The sequence below is a fragment of the Mus caroli genome, unplaced genomic scaffold (assembly GCF_978045245.1).
Source record: "Mus caroli unplaced genomic scaffold, Mus_caroli_1 scaffold_9, whole genome shotgun sequence".
NCBI classification, from domain to species: Eukaryota; Metazoa; Chordata; class Mammalia; order Rodentia; family Muridae; genus Mus; species Mus caroli.
The window spans coordinates 120,847,451-120,869,032 of record NW_028227264.1 but is presented as its reverse complement, the minus strand read 5'-3'; the positions used below and the strand labels follow the sequence as shown (position 1 = coordinate 120,869,032).

At 46.6% G+C, this 21,582-nt stretch overlaps 1 protein-coding gene across 5 annotated transcripts in view; it reads left to right on the top strand.

The window, feature by feature from the left end:
* Positions 1-20,669, top strand: part of Tbc1d30 (TBC1 domain family member 30) — an 80,551-nt gene extending 59,882 nt beyond the window's left edge. For 3 of the 5 annotated variants that reach the window (XM_085843209.1, XM_029482890.2, XM_085843210.1), the window contains 5 exons: positions 6,376-6,488; positions 10,195-10,334; positions 13,930-14,136; positions 14,658-14,717; positions 17,997-20,669. In XM_085843209.1, the coding sequence (XP_085699335.1) occupies positions 6,376-6,488; positions 10,195-10,334; positions 13,930-14,136; positions 14,658-14,717; positions 17,997-18,796 (1,320 nt within the window). In that variant the 3' untranslated portion in view covers positions 18,797-20,669. The remainder of the gene's footprint in view (positions 1-6,375; positions 6,489-10,194; positions 10,335-13,929; positions 14,137-14,657; positions 14,718-17,996) is intronic. The other 2 variants (XM_029482889.2, XM_021174293.2) reach the window with 1 other exon arrangement.
* Positions 20,670-21,582: the final 913 nt, after the last annotated feature.

Sequence of the window (21,582 nt, the reverse complement as noted above, 5' to 3'; positions counted from 1 at the left end):
TAGATTTGGAAAGTTGGACCGGACACCAGGACAACCTGTGGGAAAGCCTAGAGGCAAGAGCGACCCTGGGTTTCTGGCTTACAAGAAAGCAGTGTTTATGGGGAGGAAGGTAGGCTTGTTTCCACACAGCATCCTTGGAGGTATGCTGAGGGCTTCCCCGTACAGAGGATCTGTGGTCCTCTGTACTGCTTTCCAGCTGGATCTTTCTCTCACGCCACAGCTCTGTGCTTGCCCAAGCCTCTGTAGGCTGTGTTCCTGCTGATGATGCTCCATCAGGATAATTCTACTCATTCACCTGTGTCCTCTGCCTCTTCTCTTTACCTCAGCCCTCAGTGATGGAGCCTCTTCTGGAGTTGCATCTCTGGTACTAAAGATGTTCAGCAATTGACTTCCTATTAATTCCAGATTATCCGGCATTGTTTGCAATTTTTGTGAAGTAGTTGAACCTTCTAAGGAAGACATAGGTCCTTTAATGAAAGGGGTCTTGTGTGGTGTTCTCTATGGTAAGCAGTGGTGTGCTAAGCACGGTGCTGGTTGCTTAGGGAGACAGAGTCCTAGAACGTTGGGTCAGAAGACGATTGCTGTCAAAGCAGACTGTGTGTAAGAAACATCTCAGGAATGTATTCAGGGCGGATGTTGGTCCGTGGGGACTTCTGGTGTAGGTGGGTCTCAGACCACTTAGAAAAACACTGGCTTGAAAGAAGTGTGAGATCACAACTAACGTAATTCTCTTACCTCCTAGAGAGGAGACGAGGGGTTGGAATGTGAGCAGTTTGCCAGCTGCTTGCTTGTTTGGTAGCTGACCCAGGACTGAGACCCGTGTCCCTGACGTCTGGCTTAATTATGCTTTTCCTGACAACCCTGCAGCTTATTGTAAAGATGTCTCTCTAACAGTGAAATTCTTAGAAGGATAAGCCACGTATCAGTTCACGGAGAGTTTAAATGTGGCCAGAAGGAAGGAAAGCTGCTCTGGAGTGTGAGTTTCTAATTAGCCATCGGGAGAGAGGTGGCTTTTTAATCCTGCCTTCTGAGAACTTACAGGGAGACCTGTAGGCTCTGGATGGTCTGCAGGGCCCACGAGCAGCACTCCTCCTGTTGTGTGAGGGAAGACGAGCTAGGCCTAATTTTATGTGTTATGTCCGTGTTTCTCATAAAACACGTCAGTAATAGAAAAGAAAACATAATTCCTTTTCAGCAGGGCCTAAATATAAATGTCTATTTCAATGCACACTAGTACCTCAGAGAGGAGAGAGACTTGTCCATTTTCCTTGTCATGAAGGACTGTTAGTGAGAGAAATGGCAAATGTCATTCCAAGCCACTTTCTGTTTTTTATTCGCTCTCAAAGCACTTAGTGGCTGGGATCTGGCTTCAGTGGACCACGAACTTGTCAGCAAACGGAAAATGGCTCCGCATGAATACATGAGCTGGCTGAATACAGGGGTTCTTATTTCTGAGCTGAAGAGGATGCAAGGATTCTCCCATTTGGAATTTCCCCAGGCCTTTCTAAACGCTACACAAACAAAGAGACTGGGCTGCACCTCTCCTCCCTGCAGAGACCACATTACTCCCCACTAATTCTGCAATGGCCATTTGTATACATTTAAAATTTTTATTATGTGTGTATTTATTTGTGTGCCTCTCTCTGTCTTTCTGTTTGTCTGTCTGTCTCTGTATGTGTGTGCGCACGTGTGCATGTGGGTGGGTATGTGGGGTGTGCATGTCTGTGTATTTGCTGATATACACGTTGCACAGTGTACTGTGGAGGTCAGAGGAAACTTGCTAGAGTCGGTTCTCTCCTTCTGCCATGTGGGTCCTGGGGATTGAACTCTGGGGATTGAACTCAGGTCCTCAAGCTTAGTGGTGAGCACTTTTTACTGGTGGAGCCATCTTTCCAGCCCTTCTGATTTTCCGTAATTGATGGTATTAGATGGGCAACTGAAGTGTGCCAGCAAGGTAAGGTATCTGGATCAGATTGCAGTAGATTCTGGACAGTATCTGTGGTAAGTTCCTTAAGGACCACGGAAGGGGAATTATTACAGGGGTTATAGGTGTTTTGAACACGGGAGAATTGTTACAAGAATCATAGGTGTTTTGAACACCTCACCTTGTTTGGGAATGTTGAATTAATCTGGAGGCAGCTGTTGCATGCCATGGAATGGGCTCTGCCCAGTAACCACACTGCTCACCCCCCCTCCCCCAGTGGCGGGTTGGAAATGTCAAGGATGTCGATGCTTGTTCAATAGAAGGACAATGTTTGATCAATTAGTTCTGTCACAAACCGAAGCCATCTGCCCTGCGTGGCACTGTATGCCCATAACTGGAAGTGTTTAGGCAGCGCCTTTGAGGCCATCTGTCGGTGACGCCCCAGAGGGCTGCCTGTGGAATGAGGAGGGGCATGCAACTAAATTATGTTTCAATTCTGTTCTAAGATTCGATTACTGTACAGCATGGGAACTCAAAAGAGGTTTAGTGGAAGGCCTTACTAGGAATCTCTGGTAATCTATAACTTGGATGCACGAGTTCCACGTATCCAGCCCTCTGGGTAAAGAACCAGGCATGTTCGTGATCATGGGACAAATGTGCCTTCAGCCATGTGAGACCTTCACACACGAGTGTGTCCACGTGAAGAAGGGTTGTGGGTGAGCTTGCTTCAGGATGCAGATGACTGCTTTGAGGTGCTAACCGCAAATAAACAGCAGAGGAAGGAGAGAGCCAGGGAGCCCCAAGCCTGCCAGGCAGCTGCAAGCCCAGCAGTCCCTGGTCTGTTCTTAGGGGCTCTGATCATGCATGATTGGAGCACAGCCATCTGCCCCAGGCGGGATGGGGTCAGGTTGGGGGCATGAAGTAACAACTGCTCACCCAAAGCTGCGTCAGGGGACACCGCAATTCCCGGTTATGGAATTGAACCGGCCCCTTCACAAGTACCAGCAATTTGTCGATGGGGTAGATGTTAGGGTGGACCAACTCAAAGCCCTGGATCTGGGCCTGAGGGTGAGCTTTCCAGTGCTGTCCCAGCTAGCCCATCCAGTGCTGCAGCGAATAAGGGCAGAGCCAGCTGTCTGCTCTCATGACTTTGGGGCCAGCTCATCTGTGCCTATACCAGAGAAGGAGCTGGGCCAGCCGGTGAGGAGACAGAGCTAGTTCTTTCACACAGATGACCCCATGACCCTGGGGCCAGCTCTCTGGCAGGGGCATAGTAGGTAGGGGTAGGGATAGGGTTGGGGAGAACATCTCTCCTTCATTCATTCCACTTCATGGCAGACAAGTTGCAGGGCCAGCTTTCTCAGGGCTGGCTCACCCTTGTCCATCACGGTCAACTCTACTGTGCCATTCAGGCAAAACGCAGGGTCTGCTCTCCCAACTGCTGCAGTAGGTGAGGGGCAGGGCCAGCTCTCCTGCCTGTTGAGGTTGTGTGTGTGTGTGTGTGTGTGTGTGTGTGTGTGCGTGTATGAAATCTTTTAAAACAAAATATAAATGATGTGAATTTCTTAACTGTTTGAATCAAGTTCTTCAGTTATTAAGACAAAAATTTGCATAAAGGGCAGGGTCAGGTGATTCCTGGCTCAGTCCTGGGGTGACATGTGTGTATGGTGTCAGATACAGTTGACTCTATTCTCCCTGACTGACATCTGAGAGGAGGTACTTCCTTGGGTTCAAAGTCAGAGCGCTAAGAATATGGTTCTACACTTTTCAAAAGATCATGTGGAGCAAAGAGAAGATTCTGTACTGGGAATGAGCCCACTGGCCATCTTTGTGAGATCAAACATGAGAATCCACTATTCACATAATTATACAAAGCACTTCAGGCAGGTAGTATGTTAAACATGGTATCACAAAATCTACACTAACGCTGTCCAGGTTAGCAGTGGTGGCACATGCCTTTGGGAGCACTTGGGAGGCAGAGGCAGGCGGATTTCTGAGTTCGAGGCCAGCCTGGTCTACAGAGTGAGTTCCAGGACAGCCAGGGCCTCACAGAGAAACCCTGTCTCAAAACAAACAAACAAACAAACAAACAAACAAACAAACCAAAAGAATCCAAGCACTGACACTCACGTGCACACCCTGTGCACACCCCGTGCACACCTCCCTGGTTTTAACTACCCACCTCCTGCTGGAAGGAATTGTCACCCTGGCTTTCACACCCCGCATTTTCCAGACTAAGCTCGGAAGCCTAGAATGGCTGGGGACTGATCACCTCACACGCCATACTAATGAGAACCACGAGAAGAAGCCTTCTGCTGCTTCTTCTTCGGGTGTGGGGAGAGTTGTGTAGTGTTGCTAAATTTATACTGCGTCTCAGCCTTGTGGCTCATCATGGATGTAGTGTATGGGAGGTGCTCCCTTAAAAACAATGTGTAGGCTGTGCAGTCTTGCAAAATAAGCATAAAGCATCAAAGAGAAGGGACGGTGGCCTACGGTTACTTGTGTGAGATCTTGAACTGGTATATATAAAGGTATATAAAGCATATAGGTGGCTGGCAGGAAGTTCAGGGACAGTTGTAGGGACAGATGCATCAAAACTGAAGTGAACTGTCACAGTAGCGTCACAGAAATTGCCAGTTGAACCAGCCACACTCCGTTCAGAGCTCTCCCCTTCCTACCCAAGGAGCGCCTCAGCCCCAGAGGTCTGGCAGAGATGGAAAAACCACTTAAAAATAGTTTCCTAGACCATCAATATATATATAGTTTTTGAAGATTTATTTATGTTTACTTTATAAGCACAGGTGTTGTGCCCACTTGAATGTATGTTTACTGTTCTCACGCCTGGGATCCACAGAGGCCATGGTGTTGGAGCCCCTGGAACTGGAATTACAGGCTGTAGTGAGCTGCACTGTGGGTGCTGGGGACTGAGCCTTGGCCCTTCTAGGAGCAGCAAGTGCTCTCAACTGCTGAGTCATTTTTTTCTCCAGTCCTTTCCTCAGGATATTTGATTGGCTTCTATCAAGAAATGATAGCATTACCAATGCACATTTGCTAGTGAGGGGGGCTGGGTGGCTGAGTGGGTGAGTGTGGGGCAAGTAAGATTTAAGAGTAAGAGAACCAACCCTGTCCTTTTCTTCAGGCTGATGCAGAGTTTTCAAGGTCTGGTGTAAGCCCAAGTGCCCTTCCCCCAACCCCCCGTTTTGGAGATAAGGATTCTCTGTCTATCCTTGGCTGTCCTATAACTGTAACTAGCTCTGTAGACTAGACTGGTCTAAAACACAGAGACATGCCTGCCTCTGCCTTCTGAGTGCTGGGGCTAAAGCATGCCAGACCACACCTGGCTCCCTTGTTTTTATTTATAGGATTTTTTTTTTTTGATAGCCTATGCTTCATCAACCTACCATTGTTTTTTCTTTTCCCTTCAAAAATAGCAGCTATCAGTTCTAGCTTAGAGCTCCTCCACAGGCATTGGGAACGGTGGTCCCCTTGGAGAAAGCTCGCAGTCAACTACAAGGTCATCCACGAAACTTAATTTGATTCAGAAAGCTGATATCAGTGCCCACGAAAGTTATCAAAACACTTTAAACAAGCCAGACCTGGGAGGGGCATGTGTGGGTTCTTTGGTGCTGACACGCCTCTCCGATGGCAAGAGGATGTGAGATGCCTGAATTCCCCTGCCCATGCCCCTTATTTGGAATTTTCAGCATTGTGGAGGGTCACTCGTGTGTTTATCGGAACAGGTTGGCTGCCCCTTATCTGAAGTGCCTGGACTAGAAATGACTCGGGTTTGGGGGTGTTTGCATGTGTACAATGAGAAATCTTGGGTATAGAGCGCAAATCTAAACATAGGATTTTTTTTTTATAAGTCATAGGATGTTCCCCCTTGTCTCTGAAGTTAGTATTATACCATACTTTGAGAATATCCATATTTAGTCTGTAACCCACTACATGGGTTAGATGTGGAATTCTTTTGTTCCTTTTTTAGAGATGATGTTGGTACTCAACTGTTTCAGATTTTAGAGTCCTTTGCCTCAAGGCTTAGAGACGATACCCAATCTGCAATATTCCTAGGTTTTTAGTTCATCTGCTAGGATCTCATGTAGCCTAGCCTGGCCATAAGCACACTGCTTAGCCATGGATGACCTTGAACTTCTGACCTCTGACCTTCTTGTCGCCCTCCTGGATGCTGGGGTCTTGTTCCACCACACCATGTTTATGTGGTGCGGGGTGGGGACTGAACTCAGGACCTATGAGGTGAGCTACATCCCCATCCCTGCCTCACACACTGGCCTGTCTCCAGGGTAGATGTTGTCTCTCCCAGTTGCCCTGTAAGGAGCAATATCTTTCTCTCAGGCCTCAACCTGCTGGAACTTTTAACTCCTTCAGTTTGGGACCCATGAGAGTCACTGGGTCACTCTCTGAGACCTGGTGGCTTTGCTTTTGTTTTCCAGACCGTGTATTCGATGGCCCCGTTCCCATTCCCGCAGTTGGCAGAGCTGAGGGAAAAGTACACCTATAACATCACGCCATTCCCAGCCACGATTAAGCCCACTTCGGTTTCGGGGTAAGTTTTTTTTGTCTTGTTTACATAATGGAAGATTTAATATATTTTTTTTTATTATTATTATTTTCATTTTTTTTTACAGTCGAGTCATTGCCCCCCTCCTGGTCCGCCCTCCCGCAGTTCCTCATCCCATTCCTCCTCCCCCCTGTCTCCAAGAGGATCCCCCACCCAGGCCTCCCCACTCCCCAGGGCCTCAAGTCTCTCGAAGGTTAGATGTGGGAAGACTTAATATTTTAATATTTGTTTTTGTAAGTTAATATTTATTAAGCCCTCAGATATGTGCAAAGTAACTTGATACTTAAAAATCTGAATGACTCTTTCCCAAAGGTTTATACACTTAGATTTAAGAGAGCTTTTCAAAGGGTGCTTTCCAAACAAATTGGGACATGAAACTGAAGGAAAATGTAACAAACCTGGAACTCCTTTAAAGATGTAAAATACTTAAGATCTCAGTAATTTAAACTGTGTGAAACTGGTTACCAATTAGTGAATGAGCTGATTTGGAAGGTCTCTCTCTCACTCTCACACACATACACACACACACACACACACACACACACACATTGACAAGTACATCAAGAATCTAGGATGGGAAAAATTGCCAGAGAAGATCAAAATCAATGGTCATGCTCCAGTGGAGTAGTTAGAAAAGAGCAGCTCCTCACACCAACGTATTCTGGGTGAATTCCATCTGGATTAAAATGTTAAGCGGTGAAGAAAGAAAGAGAGAGAGGGAGGGAGGGAGAGAGGGAAGGAGGGAGGGAAAGAGAGAGAAAGAAAAAGAAAGAAGGAAGGAAAGAAAGAGAGAGAGAGAGAGAGAGAGAGAGAGAGAGAGAGAGGTCTACTTAACAGAAGAAAATGTAAAAGACACCCCCCTCCCCTTCTTTGGAATGTAGGAAGACTTAGTACCTGACTAAACAGTTCAGAAACAGAGGGGAAAGTATTAGATTTACATACATTAAAAGATTTTCTTACATGACCTAAACCAAAAAATAAAATAAAATAAAATAAAATAAAATAAAATAAAATAAAATAATAAAAACAGACTTGCCCAGACCTAGTCTAGCATCATATTATTAAACAAAAAAGGGGGAGATGTAGGCAGCCACAAGCCCAAAAGATGGCGCCGACCTCCGGTACACCAGCGCCATAAACAACGCCATTGCACAGGCGCCAGCCCGAATCTGGTGCCAGCCCCTCCCGAGCGGGTGTTACATATCAAAGTGCCGACAGACTGACAAATCCCAAAAAGACTCTCTCCAGCTCTCCCCAGTGCTGGGGTGGATATAAACAGTCCTCCTGGGGTTTCCAGAGTCCCCCCCCCCCCACCCCCCCACCCCCGTAGCATAGAGGTGTTCCTAAAATAAAAAAAGGCTGTTAAAAAAAATCCGACCGTGTTGCGTTTTTTTCTTGCTAGACAAGATAAACACAACAAAGTGGTGGCCCGTACGGGGAATGAAGGAGTCCCTCTATAACCAGACTTAAAAACATTTGCAGAAATACATTTTTTAAGCTTCTGCAAGATAGAGACTAATCTCTCTAATATACAGACTTCCTAAAAATTAATCAAAGATGGCGGCCGTGCTGATCAAAGCGTGCGGGGGTGTGGGTGTGTGTGTGTGTGTGAGAGGGTAGGGCTACTCTGTTAGCACCAAGAGAAATCCAGCTTAAAACAGTCGATTCTCTTTTGTATGTTGGTCTGTCTTCACCTGTCCGAGGGGCATAAATCCATATGCTTGGTACTGTTCTCTGTTGGCAAGGTTGTGAAGACCTTCTGTTTTGTTCTGTTTTGTTTTTAAATGGAGTTCCATCTCATGTATAACAATGTGCAGTGTTTGAATCAGGTTAAATATTCACCCTCTGATACCTTTCTAAAAATACATTTTTATTTGTTGTGAGGATTCCCTTCATGTGTATATATATCTATTTGTGTGTGCATGTATGTGCATGTGTGTGTGTATTTAAATCATATCCACCTCTTTCCCTCCTTCAGCTCCCCTTGGCAGCCAAAAGTCCCTTCCCAATGTAATGGCCTTTCTTTTTTGGTCACCCTCTGAGTTAGATTAGTGCCCATATGCCCATGGGTGTGGGGCCAGCCATCTGAGCAATGGCAGCCAGTGATTACATGCTCGGAGAAAAATGGCTCTCCATGGGCCAGCGCTCATTAGCTGCCTATAGCTCCCCAGCACGGGGTGGGGACCTCACGAGTTCCTCCCCCACCTATGCTGGAATTTGGAGTGGCTTGACCTTGTGCAGGGAACCACAGCTGCTGTGAGCTCAAGGATGTCATGGCCACTTCATGTCCAGAGAACAGCAGCATTTCACAGCGCCCCTCCCACCCTACAGCGTCCCTCTCATCTTGCAGCGCCCCTCCCATCTTCCATTGTTCCTCCCACCCTGAAGGCCTCTCCCATCCTCCAGGGCCCCTCCCATCCTCCAGTGCCCCTCCCGCCCTGCAGCGCCACTCCCATCCTGCAGCACTTACATTTTTTTTTCCTGTCCCCATTTGTTCTGTCTCCAAGTTTTGACTTGAACACCCAGAAGTCACTTCTGAGCTCTTAGAACAGTTTGGAGTCTCCACATTAATTGCTGCCCAAAGTAAAACGAAACTTCTTTGATGATGATTGAGAGCAGCACACGTCAGTGGCTATAAACATAACTATTTAGAAAGCTGTTCAACAGTGTGACTACTTAACAAAACACCAGTAGCAGGTTCTCCCACTCCTCAGGGCCTGTGACCTCCCCAGCCACAGGCTTTGCCCAGGTTTACAGCCGCAGGCATGAATGTCCTCCTGTGGAACATGTTTCAAATCCCATCAGAACATAGTTGGTTGCTCCTGTAATAGTGTTGCCGTTTTGGGCATAGCTTCCCGGCAGTTTAATGCTGTGGTATGCAAGGTCCACCACTAGATACGATCGTGGGTGGAGACAGATAATCTTATACGTTGTGGATTAGAGGTTCCTCAGGCTTTGGGACAATCTGATAGTATTTGCCCCAAATACTGGTGTGTGTTTCACTTCACTCAGCAATTCTGTATATAACCCTCCCCCAAAGATTTATTTCTACATATGCAAAACACATAATTTTTGTCCTAGGATAGTACTGGAAACCATTCAGGTGGGCATCTTTAGCAGCCTGGCTAATGAACATAGGCTGTGTAGATTTAATACAGCTATGGAAAAGATCAAGGAAGCTCTATGTAAAATATTGAAATCTTTTATGATTAAAGGTACAAAGGTGTATATATATATATATATATATATATATTCATATTTATATAAAAATCCACAGTTATGTCTTTTTATCTATACATAGATAACTAGAGAATATAAAAGAAACTGCTAGTAAAGTTGACCTATGGCAATTAGATGGGACAAGACCCAGGAAAAAATTGGCAAAGAATGGTGGGAAATTTACAAATCTCACGCGCTCCCGCATACACACACACACGCACACACATATGCACACATGCATGTGCACACGCATACACACACACACTCACATACACATGTGCACAGAGACTTACACTGTCACATACACATGAATATACGCATACATGCACATACACACATGCACATGCATATACACACGCACACACAGAGACTTACACACACAGTCATGCACACCATTTAAATACTGTGACTCTATTCCTTTAAAAAAATTGATATTTTCACTATTTCTTTTCCTTCCTTTATTCTTCCCAAGGCGACACAGTAAGGCCAGAGATAGTGACGATGAGAATGGCCCAGATGATGAGGATGCTGTTGCGAGTGCCGTGGGGTGCCTTGGACCGCTCAGTGGGCTCCTGGCACCTGAACTGCAGAAGTACCAAAAGCAGATTAAAGGTAAGGAGGGGCCTTGTTCAGATCCTGATAGAGTTGGTTCTATCAGACTGCTAGGATCTACCTGTAGCCTCGGGCTCCTACTGCTCTGACCAGTTCTTCAAAGCAGCAGAGCAAGTTTGCCTCCTCCTCTACCTGAAATCTCTCAAGCCCTTGAGGATGGCCATCATGTCTCCTAAGGTTCTCTTGAAGGCCCATGTTTAGAAGTGCCTGCCTGCCTGCTTGTCCTCACCTGTGCCCACCTGTGCCTGCCCACCTGCCCATCCCCTCTCTTTCCACTCTCTCCCACATCCCCTTTCTCTCACGCTGAATCTAGAGCCTCACTCAAGCTAGGGAAGGGCTTACTCACCAAGCTATATTGCCGGCTCTCTTAAAGAGCTCATTTCTCATAAGGTAGGATTCTAGACCTTTTGGTATTCTATGAATCCACCCTAGGAGTTCTATGATTTGGTATTGTCTCTGTTAAAAAGGGTGCTCTGGATCAATGACCATACTTTATTTCTCTCACAGAAGTGACTTTCTCTGGGGTATACAGTACAGTCTAATGAGCTTTTAGATGTAGCCTGTGGTTTCCCCACTGGGTCCCTTCCTGTCTGACTTCTAAGTCATCTCTGACTTAGGATATTTAGTCTGCCTCTTCAAATTAAGAGGCCAATTCTCCTGTCCAAAGAGGGCAGAAACGTGCATCCAGAGACAGACACATAGGCCCCTCTGCGTGATCTTGACCTCCTACCAGCTTTGATATCTTGACATTAATGAGCCATCTGATCAAATTTTGCTTATTGTTGTTTATTTTTGTTTATTACTTAAAAGGTGGCTGCTGGTACTGCTTTTTGGTTGTGATAGTTTTGAGTGTACTACCCAAGGCGGGACTCGTTTTGAGATTGTTTGAAGCAGTCTTTGTCTTACTAACTTTTCCATTGTTACGATAAGACACCACCATGACCAAGGCAACTCATAGAAGAAAGAGTTTATTTGGACTTACAGTTTCAGAGAGTTGAGTCCATGACCATCACAGCAGGGAGCATGGCAGCAGGCAGGCAGGCATGGTGCTGGGGCAGTAGCCAAGAGCTTACATGCGAGGTAAGCACAAGGCAGAGAGCTCAGAGCCCGCCCCCTTCTCCAACAGGCCACACCTCCTGGTCCTTCTGAAACAGCTCTACCAGCTGGAGCTCCATTATTCAAATGTAATGAGCCTCCTATGGGGCCTTCTCATCCAAACCACAGTAGACTCATACATCTGGGCATTGCCTCCTCCTTCCAAGTGCTGGGGCTACAGGCATGCACCACCATGCTGGGCTTACATGGTTCTGAGGATTGACCACGCTTTGTGCATGCTAGGCAAACCCAGTACCAAGTGAGCTACATGCCCAGCTTCCACCTGCTTAACGATTGGGTTCATGTTTAGAAATTCATTGAGTTGGATAGACTTCGGGTCTGCTTAATTCTGGTGTATGTTTTTATGTATGTCCCAGTTTTCTTTTTTATAATAAAGTTTGTAAAATTATAAGAAGTTCCACTGGGGAGTGGGGAAGGCTGGGTTCACACTGCTCTGTGCATGTCTGTGTGTGTGTGTGTGTGTGTGTGTATGTGTGTGTGTGTGTCTGTGTATGTGTGTGTCTGTGACATGCACTCTTCTCTCAGCTTTTAAAACAAGCTTTGAAAATCTGAGCCCAGTGAGGTTTCTTTGATTTCTGCAATGTCTTCTGTTCCCTTTCTTGTCTGAATTTCAGCTTTTAGATTTTTAGACATGGAATTAATTATTAATCTCAAGTTTTTCTTTTTTAAAAAAAAGAGATTTATTTGTTATGTATACAGTGTTCTCCCTGCATGTATGCCTGCACTCCAGAAGAAGGGACCAGATCCCATTACAGATGGTTGTGAGCCACCATGTAGTTGCTGGGATTTGAACTCAGGACCTCTGGAAGAACAGTCAGTGCTCTTAACCTCTGAGACATCTCTTCAGCCCTAATGTGAAAGTTTTTTTTTTTTAATTTCATTATTTTGCTGTGTAGTTTTTTATTGGCCCTCCTTACTTTTAACAATTTGTTTTACTGATGTGTGTGAATGTACATGTTTGAATGCTTATGTACAGAAGAGGTTGTCAGATCTCTTGATGCTGGAGTGACACGTGTTTATGGGTCACTGAGCTATATAATGGGGTCTGAGGTCTGAACTCTGGTCCTTACCATTACAGGGAAACTGCCCCTAACCACTGACCCATCCATTCCCCAGTCCCAGTGCTAAGGGTTTTAAGTCTATCGTCTTGGCCTCTGGCCAGCTTTTGTTTTTCTTTCTGTGCAATTATAGACGAGGGTAGACATCACTGTCTCATAAATAGTGCTTTTTAGTGATTTTGTTCAACTTATCCATTCTTTTAATTCTCTTCCCTTTAGAGAAGTGATTTTCAGTAACCCATGTAGCAGATTTACAAGGTGCCCAGGGTTTCCCTGGAGAGGTTCCCAGCAGACATTAGCTGAGCTGAAATCTCTGTCTTTCATTGGTTCCTGGGATCAGCCTCACGCAGTGCCTTAGAGAAGTCTGCTTTTCTCTGTTCTCATCTAGACAGCCTGTGAATGCCACACTCACCAGAGCAAGGGTGTCTGGTACCTGGGTGTGACCTAACACCCATCACACACAATTGGAAAATGCTTGTTAGGTGTGCAAAAGGATCGGCTTCTTGTGGCACAGTGGTCGAGGTCTCATACATTTATAGAAGGTGTTACTTTTTAAAACGTAATGAAAATGTCTACAAATGGTTAATACATTCCTATGCAGATGAGAGGATGCTCGTACAGTAGCTACCTCTTGGTACTGTATTTTTCTGAGGGCTTTCTAGAAAATGGCATTTTTTAAGAGATTTTATTCATTTATTATTTTATGTATATGAGTACACTGTAGCTGTACAGATGGGTGTCAGCCTTCATGTGGTTGTTGAGAATTGAATTTAGGACCTCTGTTTGCTCTGGCTGGCCCTGCTTGCTCCTGTCAACCCTGCTCACTCTGGTTGACCCTGCTCACTCTGGCCCAAAGATTTAGCTGTCTTCAGACACTCCAGAACACGGATAGTTGTTAGCCACCATGTGGTTTCTGGGATTTGAACTCAGGACCTTCAGAAGACCAGCCAGTGCATTTACCCACTGAGTCATCTCGCCAGCCCAGTGTTGATCTTTTTTGTGTGTGTGTGTGTGTTTTTTTTTTTGAGACAGGGTTTCTCTGTATAGCCCTGGCTGTCCTGGAACTCACTTTGTAGACCAGGCTGGCTTCGAACTCAGAGATCCGCCTGCCTCTGCCTTCCGAGTGCTGGGATTAAAGGCGTGCGCCACCACGCCCAACTCAGCGTTGATTTTTAATTGGAGATAGTTGATTGTATGTCTATATCATGAAAAAGTGCCCACAAAATCAGTGAGCCACAGGGCTCTTTTCAGACCCACAAGCTCACTAGGGAATGCAGAAGCAAATCGAAGCCAGTACTAGGTAAATTCCAGAGGACGCTTTCCTAGTTTGGAATTTCTTGCGGGTTAAGACTGGCTGTAGGGTAGTTGGTTCCCATTTGCTCAGGTCCCCTCCGATGACTTTGTTCCTTCCCCGGGGACAGAAGCGACTGAGGAACAGACCCTCAGATCGAACAACATCGCAGAGCTGAGCCCAGGAGCAATCAATTCCTGTCGGAGTGAGTACCACGCAGCGTTCAACAGTATGATGATGGAGCGGATGACCACGGACATCAACGCCCTGAAGCGGCAGTACTCCCGAATTAAGAAGAAGCAACAGCAGCAGCTCCATCAGGTGTACATCAGGGCAGGTAAGGGGATGTTTCCATTAGTGTGAACTCCATCCCAGCGCATACAGGGACCCTAGGATGGCCTCAGAATTCACACTGCTGAGGCAGATAGCCCACACAAGCAAAGTAAGAGATCACTTTGTCTCATAGGATGGCTCCCAGTCTATCATGGAGGGGAAAGCAAGGTGGTGAGAGGGGCTGTAGGGGCTGAGGGTGGGGCAGCAGGAATGTGAGGCAGCTGTCATGCTGCACCCACAGTCAGGGAACAGAGAGAGCCGAGAGAGGTGAGTGCTGGGATCCAGCTTATGTTCTATCTTTCCTCCTTTTTTATTCGGTCCAAGACCCCAAGGGACAAGGCTGCTCATGTTCAGGGTGGGCCTTCCTTCCTCAGGGAACGTCTCGGGACACCTCACAGATACACCCAGACGTGTGTCTCCCAGGTGGTTCTGAGTCCAGTTGACAGTGAAGATTAGCCATTGAGTCACACACTGGTGTCCGACAGTAACCTATCTAGAACCTCATTTTCTACTTTATTTTATCAGGATCTAAAGAAGAACAGGACCTTGGGTTCTTCTTAGGTCCCGAGGAGCAGGCTGTGGATGGTATCATATCCTATTTACTTCGTGTGCTTGCAGAGAGGGATTTACAAATGATTAAAATGTGGCCGAGCTGTACAATCCTTGGACTTGAGAAACCTCAGAAAGTCAAGCGTGTGGGCGGGTGACCATAAAAAAAAAAAGTCAGGTAGTAATTTAACAGCTGTGACCATAGAAGACGGGAGACAGAAAAAAGAAATCTTGTGTCTCACCGATCTTGCTAGCTCTGGAATCTTGGGCCTGTATGAGGAGAACAACTGTGATTCGGTGAAAACGCTCTTTTCCAAGGATTGTCAAGCTTCCTTTTCACCCGTATAATCTCCCAAATCACAGGGGACAGTCCGCCTTGCTGTCTAATTTATGCTGATTGGGGAGTGAGTCTCCTGTTCCTGATGAAAATGTTGCCTGTCCGGAGTTCACAAAAAATACAAATTTGAAAAATGACTTCAGAGCATGTGACTGATCTTGGACAAAAACTGAAAAAAAAAAAAAAAAAACTTGGAAAAAACATCAGGAAAAAAAAAATTAGGGAAATCCTGAAGGCTCTTACTCCACTTTGAGTCAGTAAGAAAGCAGTATGAAGGAAACCCACAATGACAACGTATTAGCTTTCAAAACACTGGCCCACACATTTCCTCGCCTTGTCCTTCAATCTCCCAGGAAGGGTTAACAGGTTAGCATTTGTCCGGGGTTACAGCGACTGTGAGTGGTCAGGCCAGGGTGAGAGCCAGGGCAACTTTCATCCTTTGTGTAGCTGTTTTTCAGAAGCATCTTTGAGAGAATGGTGAACGGTTGCTGCTGGGCTTTAAGTTGGTCCAGTGGCTCGCTCTTTAGTCAGGAGTTGGCAAACCGAGGCTACAGACCAAATCCTGCCCACTGCTTGTTTGTAGAGTTTGTTCGTTTGTTTTGATAAAGTTTTATTGGAACACCGCTATTCGCATTTATTTACACCTTGGTTAAGGCTGCTTCATGCTCCAGTGGCTAGAAGATTTGCAGTCTAGAAAGTCTGCTGGTCCCTTCTCTAGAGCTCCCTTTGTTGTCCTTAAATCAGGGGACACTGGTGCTCAGAAGCAAAGTTACAGAGCGTTGGCTCTTTAATCTTAGGGTGCCCGGACAGTCATTTAGAGGCTGGCTGAAGTTCAGAACGCGTTCCAGCAAGTTTGCTGTGTGCTGAGGCTTCTTCAGCCTCTGGGTGGGGCCTGGACTTTGAGTAGCAAGGTTTTAGAGGAAGCGGCAGCAGATGAGATTAAATATCTGAGTTACCTTGAAGGCACAGTAAAGATTTCAGCTTCTGAGGATGGGAGGGGTGATGGGAATAGCACTTTAGGTACCAGATTCCCAGGGTAGGGAGGGCCTGAGGTCCCAGATTCCTAGGGTAAAAAGGATAGGAAGTCAAGGTCTTTAAGACCTGAGAGCTCCTGTTTCCTTGGGCATATTAGGGAAGATGCTGTTTGCAGTGAGCATGGGGGAAGCATTGAGAACAAGAAGGAACACGAAGGAGAGTAACTAAGATTTGAATAAATCATTGAAGGGTCTGAGAGAAGAGGGGAAAGGAGGACAGATTGTTTGGTGACATCAAGGTCCCAATGGAACCCGAAGTCAGGAACTCGAAGGGCCAGGATTCTGAAAAGAGAATGTAGGCCTTAGATCTGGGGTTGGAACTTCTCTGGGGTGTGGCAAAGGTGTAGGAACGCTGGCACGCATGGTGGGTAGTGCGGCTGAGGTTCAGCTGAGCAGCACACATGGAGAGCATTTAGTTGGCAATGTAAGGATGGATGAAGGGATGTGAGAAACTAGGACAACCAGGAGGCAGGCGCCTACGAGAGTGGGGGCAGGGAGGAGAGGGAGAGAGGGAGAGAGGGAGAGGGAGGGGGGGTTGGTTGGTTCAGGACAGGGCAGTGGAGGGTGAGGAGCCATTAGAATAGGCAATGGGCATGTCCGTCCCAAGAACCCTAAATTCACTGAGGGAGAGGGCAGCATATGAGGTGGAGATATGAATAACGCTTCCAGTGAGACTGAGATGTGACCGGAAGGAAATGATTAGAGTTGAGGAGGTGGAGGGAAGTCGGCCACACAGTACAGGCATCAGGGAGAGCGAGCTTTGCTCACATGGAGAGACTTCTCCTCCATGCTTCTGGCCATTGCCCTCATTTCCGGGGCTCGTGGTGTTAAATGCTAGACCACAGATAGGGATCTGGTCACAGCCTCAGGAGGAGGAAGCCAGCAAGCCATCACTGCCCCCCAGAACATTGCTGTTCTAATTGCTTTTTGGCTTCCAAAGCTCATTGAGCTGAGGGCGTAGTTTTCATATTCAGGGCCAGGCACTGGGTCAGCATGAGCCCACTGGGTTTACTCCCTCTGACAGTGTCTTCTGCACCCTGTAGCATGTCACTTTCCTGCCTCTCATGGTCCGATGACTCATGTCCTTAGAGTTTATTGTATTGTTTTCAATTTTTTTTTCAAAGATTTTCTAGATAACATGACCTCCAGGGTGGCTCTTCAGAGACAAACTCTGTAAAAATCATTAGGATACCTGAGCTTTCTTTAGGAACGCATGGGGCCAGCAGAGTCTCTGTTCCATTTTAGGTCCGTGTTAGAGTCTTCATAACTGACCATAACTGAAGGAACAGTGTGAAGGAGCGGGCAGCTGAGTTTGGTTTGTGGGTCATGAGGTTTCAGGCTGTGGTTGGTTGGCCCCATCCTCATGGCCTGAGATAGTCAGGAAGAGGAAGGAAGAGGAGGAGGAGGAGGAGGAGGGTGAGGAGGAGGTAGTGGTGGTGGTTATGGTAGAGAAAAACTGTAGCCAAGAAGCAGAGCCACAGGGAAAGAGACTGGGAACAAGGTACACCCTTCAGTGGCATCCACCCCCCCCCATGACCCACTTCTACGGGGTCACCTTTAACCACCTCCAAAGAGTTGATGCAATTTTAAATCCTGAGAGGAACAATTACCTCATGCTGTTAGGTCAACGTCCTGATGATGTCATCAGTGGCTGGATCTACCAGCTGTGGAGCAAGCCTTCCATACACGAGCCCTTTGGGGGGGATATACCCATTTAAACCACAATGTATCAGCCCACAGTGCTCTCTTATCTGAAGAGGGGGGGACTGGGTATCCCAGGCACTAGGGTTTGATTTGATTCGGTTTCTACTGTCCTCAGTCACATGGCTCTGCCAGCTTTTGGGGAAAAGATTTGGGGGGAAGAAATGCTCCGTGAGATTGCTGTTAAAGACAGCTGTGTTTCTGCGTGGTGTGTTTCACACGGACTTTCAACCTTTCTTTCAGACAAAGGGCCAGTGACCAGTATCCTCCCATCGCAGGCAAATAGTTCTCCAGTGATCAACCATCTTCTTCTGGGGAAAAAGATGAAAATTACAAACAGAGCAGCCAAGAACGCAGTGATCCACGTGCCAGGCCACCCAGGAGGGAAAATATCTCCGGTCCCCTATGAAGACATTAAGACAAAGCTCAACTCTCCATGGCGGACTCACATCCGAGTCCACAAAAAGAACATGCCAAGGACCAAGAGTCATCTGGGCTGCGGAGACACGGTAGGGCTGATAGAAGAACAGAGTGAAGGCTGTAAGGCCAGCAGCTTGGGGGCAGCCGAGGAGTTTCCCTCCGGTTGTGCAGTAACAGCTCACAGTGAAGGCAGCAGCGGTGATGGTGATGGAGGCGGCGGCACTCCGAGGACGATCGAAGGGCAGTCTCCGGAGCCAGTGTTTGGGGATGCTGACGTTGACGTGGCTGCAGTTCAGGTGAAATTAGAAGCCTTGGAACTGAACCAAAGGGATGCCACGGCAGAAACTGAACCCAAGGTGCACTTCCCCTGCCAGCGGCACGCTTCAGAGTTAGCCGATGCCCCTGGAGAAAACCTGACTGCCAGCAAACCTCTCCCCGGAAGCAACTCAAAACCCCCCATCTTCAGCCCCTTTCCCAGTGTCAAGCCACTGCGAAAGTCAGCCACGGCCAGGAATTTGGGGTTATATGGCCCCACAGAAAGAACCCCAAACATGCACTTCCCTCAGATGAGCAGGGGCTTCAACAAGTCCGGCATTGGGAACAGCAGCACCAAGAAGCGATGACGCCCCGAAGTGGCTCAGTGGCTAGACTCACGTGGCAGGCTATGCCCTTCCTGTTTCTTTTGTCCAATAAGAATGAACTGAGAGGTTCAGAGCTGAGCACCATCAGCCTGCTCCAAACAGGAATTGGAAGTTCCACGGTGGGGACCAGATGGGACCTTTGCCCATCTGCTGGGTAAAGTGGATTCTGGTGACTAAGTAAATCTTGTGCGTCTCAAGTATGGCGTTTCCCCAATTTTCCTTGTGAGCTCTTTAGAAAAGACAACCTGTAGACTGTTAAGCCCTCTTCTGGCCTTCTCAGGGCCTTTTTGGATCCCTGAAACAACACATTCCCTGACCTTTCTGTCCTCAGGAGGTCACTAATACTCAAGCATGAACGAACACCAGCTTGCTAGAACTAAAACCGTAGAAAGTAAGTTAATTAGTTGCAGAAAACTTCCTGATGTTCCTCTTTCTGCTCTGTTGGGGAGGGGAGGGAGTTTGTGTGTGTATGAGCAAGAGTGCCTGTGTGTGCTTGGGTGAGTGTGTGTGTGTGTGTGCGCGCGCACATGTGTATACTTTAATATCTGTCTTGAGATTATTTTTTATTGATATGCTAAAGCATAGCAAAAATGTCAAGATAGCCTTTCTTTAACTTTCTATTTCTACCTGTGAAAAAGAAAACCTTCAAATAAGTCAAAATTGAAGTTAATAACCAAATTGAAGACCATATGCAGACACACAGGTGGGCTATGCATTAAACAACTGCTCTGAATGGTTTGCTGATTGCCACCTTTCTGGAGGCTCATTTTTTTTTCTCCCATGCACTCGATGGGCTCTGTGTGGAACTTCAGCATCCTCTGAACGTGGTTCCCATAGCTACCGGCTCTCTCTCCACTGCAGATGCACAGCTCCAAACCAGAACATCGCACGGTGACTGTTACTTGAATTTTGTGGTTTCAGGTTGCAGTACTTTTGTTACTTTGTTACTTGAACACTGCCTTTCTCTGGAGAATGCCCTCTTTCCCCCCACGTTCTTTCTGTCCTTCCACTCCTACCCTGGTCCCAGCAGATCAGAGAGAGAGCATCTCTTGTCTCTACTATGCAGTTGGGAACTCTGAGCCACACAGGTTAAGTGGCACTTCAATAACTCACGGTAAATAATCTAGGGTTTTACAGGATCTAACTATGTTTCTAAGCTGGTCTATTGCTCTTTGTCCATGCGCACTGACTGACTACAGAGCTTGTATGAGCCAAGACTAGGAAGCTATTTAATACACAGCCTCCTGATTCAAAGGCTCGTTCTCTAGCTGGTATAGAGTCCCGGAATGGTGTTCACAGAATGAGTTGTGAAACTGCCTCACCATGAAAATTTAGTTCCTTTTCAACATGCTTCATGCGTCTATCCTTTGGATAAATGAAGGGCTCTCCACTCCGTCTCCACCATCATTAGCAGAATATAGTGACATCTTTACCTTCGTTTCCCAGAGCCTTTGGCAGTCTTCCCAGGAACTCTGTTGAAGCCGTCACTGTTGGTTTGAGTGAGTTGCTTTGCTATTTCTGAACCCAAATCTGGTTTCAGAAGGCTTTTACAATGAGAAGTACTCATTTTTTAATCAGATAGAGAGGAGTCGTGTGGGCTCTTTTGAATGAAAAACCACTACAGGAATGACACATTTAATCCCCCACATGGTATTTTTACCCCAAAGGATCCCAAGATGGAATAGCTGGTAAGTTGTTACAGTTTGGGCCTGGAGTTCTATCTGAAGTTAGCAGGCCACTTCCTCTGTCTGTAGGGAAGATTGTGGGTGGGGGGTTGTGTGGGCTTACTTTGCATTGCCACCCCCCAGATGATGAGACCCACTGTTTCCCAAAGTTAAGCACAAGAAGAGAATTTCTTTTATCTACTAAACTTCATTCACAACAACCACCTAATTATCATCTTTTCTCTTGATCATTCCAATTAAGCATCTCTCCCTCTTACACACACACACACACACACACACACACACACACACCCCATGACTGACTTGAATAGAAAATGGTTCTCTCTCCACCAAGTTCCCTGGCTCCTGAGGGTCTTCATGTTTGGAGGGAGGAGATGGATAATTAGGTGGGATTGTCTATCAACTGTTCTCTTAGTATCTCTTCCCCCCTATATCTTAAGAAAGAGCCGGATGAGACAGCTCAGGGTATGTGCCAAGTATTGATTGAACGAATAGCTGGAAGAATATTTGTGTGTGTGTGTGGTAAAAATGACCATGTCAATTTAGGAAACCCAACAGATTCCTGTTAAAGCTCTCTGTACTGATAACATGCATGCACTGTACCAGGTAATCACAATGTGAACGGACGGACTTCTGAGCCTTGCCACTTAGAGAACAAGAACTCTGTAATAGCCTCCCCTCCCCCGCCCCTCCCCACAGCATGTACAAAGGGGCAGTCGTGACTGTCCGTCTTCCCCACGTGTCGGACACTGTATGCAAACACCGGAAGAACTTAATACCTGCAGTTTGTTTCCGAGTCTGCCTGTACCCTTTCAGCACTTTTTCTGGAAGTCAACTGCACCTCAGTCCTCTCCAAAAAGATCTAGATCTAAACCTAGTTTGTAATGTCGATCTATGGCTGTAACTGTTTGGAACAATGTTCTCTCTCTCTTTTGTCTAGTTCTGAAGAACTGTACTGATCACAGAGATATATGCATAAAGATTCTCACTGTTGTGGTGGTGGAGTCATTTCCTGTCTGAATGTGTAGGAAGCATAGCGTTCCTTCCTCTTAGTTATTTCTCAACGCTCTCTCCTGTATCCCG